The sequence below is a fragment of the Xenopus laevis genome, chromosome 4L (assembly GCF_017654675.1).
Source record: "Xenopus laevis strain J_2021 chromosome 4L, Xenopus_laevis_v10.1, whole genome shotgun sequence".
Taxonomy (NCBI): domain Eukaryota; kingdom Metazoa; phylum Chordata; class Amphibia; order Anura; family Pipidae; genus Xenopus; species Xenopus laevis.
Genome location: NC_054377.1, coordinates 127,696,789 through 127,702,952, shown reverse-complemented (window position 1 = coordinate 127,702,952; position 6,164 = coordinate 127,696,789). Strand labels below are relative to the sequence as shown.

The 6,164-nt window shown below is 37.5% G+C and overlaps 1 protein-coding gene across 1 annotated transcript; it reads left to right on the top strand.

Annotated features, from left to right (window-relative positions):
• Nucleotides 1-533: 533 nt before the first annotated feature.
• Nucleotides 534-4,992, top strand: LOC108713570 (vomeronasal type-2 receptor 26). Its single transcript, XM_041591066.1, has 4 exons — nucleotides 534-563; nucleotides 653-880; nucleotides 2,727-2,850; nucleotides 4,075-4,992. Exons 1-4 carry the CDS (start codon nucleotides 534-536, stop codon nucleotides 4,971-4,973), a joined length of 1,281 nt encoding a protein of 426 aa, XP_041447000.1. The 3' UTR covers nucleotides 4,974-4,992.
• Nucleotides 4,993-6,164: the final 1,172 nt, after the last annotated feature.

Below are 6,164 nucleotides of genomic sequence, written 5' to 3'. Positions count from 1 at the left end.
TATGCAAATTAGCCTTCGCTAGCGCAACTTCGCTTTATATAGCGAAACAACGCTAGCGCAACTCCGCAACCTTACGCTACCCCTGTGCGCAACTTCGGATTTTAGTGAATTTGCGAACCGCTGGTGAAACTACGCCTGGCGAAGTGCGGCGAAGTTGCGCCTGGCGCAACTTCGCATCTTAGTGAATTTGCCCCTATGACTCATCCCTTCCCGTTTATAAAACTGTTTTGAAACCATCTGATGAACTGCTGTATTCTAATTGGTTCTTTTTTAAGCCTACTCTTTGGATAAGGGATCTTTCTGTAATTTGGATCTTCATAGCTCAAGTCTACTTGAAAATCCTTTTAACATTAGTTAAACCCAATATAATCGTTTTGCTTCCAATAAGGATTAATTATATCTTAGTTGGGATAAAGTACAAGGAACTGTTTTATTATTACAGAGAAAAATGAAATCATTTTAACATTTTATGGGGTCTATGGGAAATGGCCTTCCCATCATTTGGAGCTTTCTGGATAAGGGGATTCCGGATAATGAATTCCATAGCTTTATGTGAAACTTTGGTAATATTTTAATATATGTGGAAAATAAGCAAATGGGACACCAATAACCTGTTGTACTAATTAATTGAAATTTCTTCTGTTCCTTCTAGCTTTACTATTACATTAAAAATGTGCACTTCCTGAACACTGCTGGAGAGAGGGTGGCTTTTGATGAAAAGGGAGAGCTGAAGGGTCTCTATGATGTATTAAACTGGCAAGTTTCACATGACATGAAAGGCAATATGGCAAAAGTTGGAATTTTCGATGACTGGGGACCGAATGGGGAGAAGCTGGTTTTGAATGAAAATTCCATAATTTGGGGAGAAAAATATTCACAGGTACTACAGAAAATACTCAGCACTACTTATTCCTTTAAGGGATTTACTCAAAGTATTCTCTTTATTTATTTACAATGGTACAGAGCAAATCAAAATCATGTCTCCGTCTGCGAATGCCCATAAACAAAAATCTAACTAATGTTTGTTTCACAAAGATGCCCCCAGTAACTCCACTTCTTATGTTTTGTTGATTCTATGCACATGTCATATGCACTTACCTGAGTTTAGGGACCAACTCACAATATACAGAATAAAAAACATCATTCATTAATGCAGTTTCACATTACATGACAAAGCAACTAGTGAATTCTGCCTCATTATTTATTAGATGAGCCCTAAAGTTACTGGTTTTATATTGTGTTTGTAGCCATAATCTTTTAAGTGAAACACTTGCGATGAAATTGCCTGACTTTTTAAAACAAAAACAAATCATGTTCAAACATGTACATGTTCATTCTACTTGTGCCCATGCTAAAATAAATATTTTATTTGCTACTGATTGCAATATAAGACACTAGGGGGGTTATTTACCAAAATCTGAATTTATTTCAAGTTGTATTTAAAAAAAAAAACCACAACCAAACTCCCACGCCTGACTTTAGCTTATTTATTAATTATCTGATTTCATCAGATAGCGGAATTTTTTTTATAAAATCGAGCGAAAACCCGAATAACTCAAATTTTTCTGTTTTTTCCCCTGAATTGCTCAAGTTTTTGAGCTTTTTTTCTCGAATTGCTCAAATTTTTCGAGTTTTGCCCGAAAATCCAGAAAAAGTTAAACCCAGTGCAGGCCAAAAAAATTTCAAATTGAGATAAGTGTTTTTCCCATTGACTTTTAGGGCTAGTCCACACGGGGAGATAGCGACGCGTTTGCGGTCGCGGCGACAAAGCGCCGCGACAGTCGCCGCGACCGGCGCAGGCGACAGTTTTGTATGGGCGCCTATGTAAAAACGCCTGTGCTAACCACACGAGGCGATGCGCTTTTCAACAGTCGCCTGAAAAAGCCTGGCGAGGCATTTTCAGGCGACTGTTGAAAAGCGCATCGCCTCGTGTGGTTAGCACAGGCGTTTTTACATAGGCGCCCATACAAAACTGTCGCCTGCGCCGGTCGCGGCGACTGTCGCGGCGCTTTGTCGCCGCGACCGCAAACGCGTCGCTATCTCCCCGTGTGGAATAGCCCTTAGAGGATTTCGACAAGTCTGAGATTTTCAGATTCTGGCTTTTTGCAGCATCGGGGTATAAATAAATCTTAACATTTGTATTTTTGTTTTTTTTATTTTTAAATTTGTGCCATGAATATGGCCATAGACTTCTTGCAACCTGTATTATTACCTCAAGTAATTTGCCATCATTTGTACAGGTATATCATCTCTTAAAAAATAGTTTAACTATTGAAAAAAATTCAGTAGGATTGTTTTGCCTTCAATAAGGATGAATTGTATCTTCGTTTGAATCAAGTACAAGGTATTGTTTTATTAAAAGGAAAATCATTTTTAACAATCTTAGTTATTTGATTATAATGGAGTCTATGGGAGATGGCTTTGCCGTAATTTGGAGCTTTCTGGATAACGGGCTTCGGGATAATGGATCTTATACCTGTAATTAATTTTTATTGATGGTTAAACAATCCTATTGGGTTTAATGTTTAAACAATTTTCTATTAGACTTAACTGTATGAAGATCCAAATTACAGAAAGACACCTTATCTGGAAAACCCTAGGTCCCAACCATTCTGGATAAGAGGTCCTGTACTACTGTTAGTTAAAGAATTAAGCTTCACCAGTAATTTTCATAAAATTATATTCAAAGAATAAAAATACATGTCTGATTAAATCGTATCCTTTAGGTGCCTTCCTCTGTATGTTGCCAAAGCTGCTTGCCTGGATACAGGAAAGCCCCTAGAGAAGGAGAGCCTTTTTGCTGTTACGATTGCATTCCATGCTCAGATGGGGAAATTTCAAATGCCACAGGTATGTTCGATAAACTTCATGCACATTGGGGCACATTTATAAAGTGGGGAAAATTTGAACCCATAGCAACCAATCTGTGATTAGCTTTTTTCAGCCAGCTGCAGGTTGAACCATGAAAGCAATAATCTGATTGGTTGCCTTGGGTTACTGCCCAGTTGCAAATTTGCCCAGTGTTTATAAATGACCCCAGGCTGATTTGCACAAGTGATGTTGCTAATAGCATCTAATTAGCTGTTGATTTGTCTACTACAAGTTTGAAAATGAAAGCAAACACCGGACTGGGTCTATTGACCACTGCCTCAGTCTGTATGCAGCAATGCTGATCTAAGGGTGAAGACACAAAGAGCTACTAGTTGCAGCTACTTGTCATGACTACAAAAAAGACAAAAGTGATAAATGGATTAGCTAAGACACTACGGGGTTATTTACTAAACCTCAAATTTATGTGGTCAGGCTTTTTGGGGAAAAAAATAGAATTTTGTTGAGATTTATTACACCCCCGATTTCCAAAAATCCGCCATCTCAGACCTGTCGAGGTCATGTATACAAAGCTGGGGATGGGAGTTTGGTCAAGCTTTTTTTACTGAAGCAATGAGATAAATTCGGATTTTAGTAAATAACCCCCTACGTGTGTTTTAGCAGAGGCAATTCTCAATATTGTCTATGGCAGGATATTTTTTTTTGCCATTTTGTAGCCACAAGTAGCTGCTACTAGTAGTTCCATGTGTCTTCGCCCTTAGATGTGTTATTTTTATTTGAGGCTATTTCACATATAAGCTGCACATTCTTTTTCTCAAGCAATATGTCAGGTTCACACAACAACTCCATTTAGATCATCTAGTTATAAGTAATAATACCAGTATGTTTTATGTGATTGTCGTTCACTAGCCCCATGTCCCATAACCCAGTTCTTAAAATGTAGCTCTTGCAAGAAGCTTTATAACATGGTGTCTTGTGTAAATGATCGATAGATCATCTTGTAAATAATGTATAGCCTAAAAACTTTTACCTAATAATGTGAATTAGGTGAAGTTCCGGTTATTTCTAAATAATTAGGCGAAGTTCCGGTTATTTCTAAATAATTGTTTTAGTTGGGTTGAGAGTGTCTCGGTAGGGTCATTGTTAGTTATAGTAAGTAACAATATTCTTGTATTATATTATATTTAAAGAAGGAAGCTATAAGCACAGATCTCGTTTAAATTGGGTGCTGTTCTGTTTGCTCAGATACAACCGACTGCATGAGGTGCCCAGAGGATCAGTGGCCGAATGAGAACAGGATTTACTGCATTCCGAAAGTCATTGAGTTCTTGTCCTATGAAGAATCACTGGGCATGGCTTTATCTGGTGTTTCCACTGTATTTACACTGCTGACTGTTTTTATTCTTTGCATATTTATTCGGTACCGGGAAACCCCATTGGTGAAAGCCAATAACAGAAGTCTGAGTTACCTGCTCCTTGTTGCCCTCCTTCTTTGTTTCCTTTGCTCGTTCTTGTTCATTGGCCATCCTTTACTGATAACCTGCCTTATCCGCCAAGCTGTATTTGGGATCATATTTTCACTCTGTGTGTCCTGCATTTTTGCCAAGACAATGACAGTTGTTATTGCCTTTAGTGCCACAAAACCAAACAGCCCCCTAAGAAAATGGGTGGGTTCTTCAATTCCAAACTACATGATACTCGGTGGCTCCAGCATCCAAACTGTAATATGTGCATTATGGGTTATCACATACCCTTCATCCCCAGACTTGAATACCAAGGCATCCAAAGGCAAAATAACAGTAGAGTGTAAAGAAGGATCACCAGGCTTTTTCTATGTAATGTTGGGCTTTTTAGGGTTTTTAGCTCTTTTGACTCTTACAGTTGCTTTCCTGGCAAGAAAATTGCCCGATGGTTTCAACGAGACCAAGTTAATTGCATTCAGTATGTTGGTTTTCACAAGTGTTTGGATCACTTTCATTCCAGCCTATGTCAGTACTGTAGGCAAATATACTGTTGCAGTTGAAATATTTGCTATACTGTCATCCAGCTTTGGCCTTTTGGTGTGTATCTTTGCTCCCAAATGTCATATCATTATTCTTCGACCTCATCAGAATACTAGAGACTTTCTAACTGGTAAAAAATAGCTAAAAAAATAAATAAAAATGTGGAACTTACTACAGCGCACTGTGATCAACCTTGATATATATGAAATGATAGTGTTCTTATATCCTACAAACACACACACAGCATATCCATATACAGGTAAGGGATCTGTTATGCAGTAACTGTTATCCAGAAAGCTCCGAGTTACGGGAAGACCATATCTCATAGACTCCATTGTAAGCAAATCATTTTCATTTTTAGAAATGATTTCTTTTTTCTCTGTAGTAAAAAAAAACAGTACCTTGTACTTGATCCAAACTAAGATATAATTAAGCCTTATTGGAGGCAAAACAATCCTATTGGATTTTACCTAATGTTTAATTTATTTTTAGTTGACTTTTAGGGAGTTATTTATCAAATTCTGAATCCAAAAAACTCCAAAAATTAAATGGGAAAAAAACCTAGAATTGTTTGAGATTTATTATACCTAGAGGATATAAAAAGTCAGATTCGGAAATTTTGGCATCTCAGACCTGCCAAGGTTGTATATAATCAATGGGAGAGGTCCCTATCATATTTGGAAGTTTCTGTGGTCTGCACTGAAATTAGCCCAAAAATCTGATTATTTCGGACTCTTATTGCAAAAAACTGAAAAAGTCCAATATGATTCAGATTTACGCGTGATTTCTTTTGCGTTTGTCCCAGATCCGATTATGTTGTGCTTTTTTATTAATAAATAAGGTCCAATCGTGGATTCTAGTTTTGTCAGACAGTATATATATATATATATATATATATATTAAGAAGTCTGTGATTTAAATGCTTATTATTTTAAAGGATGAGGAAAGTCTAAAATAGAATAATGCTGTATTTTGTATACTAAATATAAACATGAACTTACTGCACCACAAGCCTAATCAAACAAATAATTTATGCTTTCAAATTTGGCTACAGGGGGTCACCATCTTGTAACTTTGTTATACATCTTTGCAAGACTAAGACTGTGCACATGCTCAGTGTGGTCTGGGCTGCTTAGGGATTGTCATAAACAAAGCTGCTTGAGTTCTGCATGGCTGGGAAGTAAGGCGGGGGCTCCCCCTGCTGTTCATAAGTATGATTGTTTCCCTGCTCAGCAGTTGGGGACCGTCTGACAATTCCTATCCACAGCAGTAAATAAAGGGAGAATTTCACTGCATACAGTCAGGTTTCTTATAAAAACGCACACATTTTTT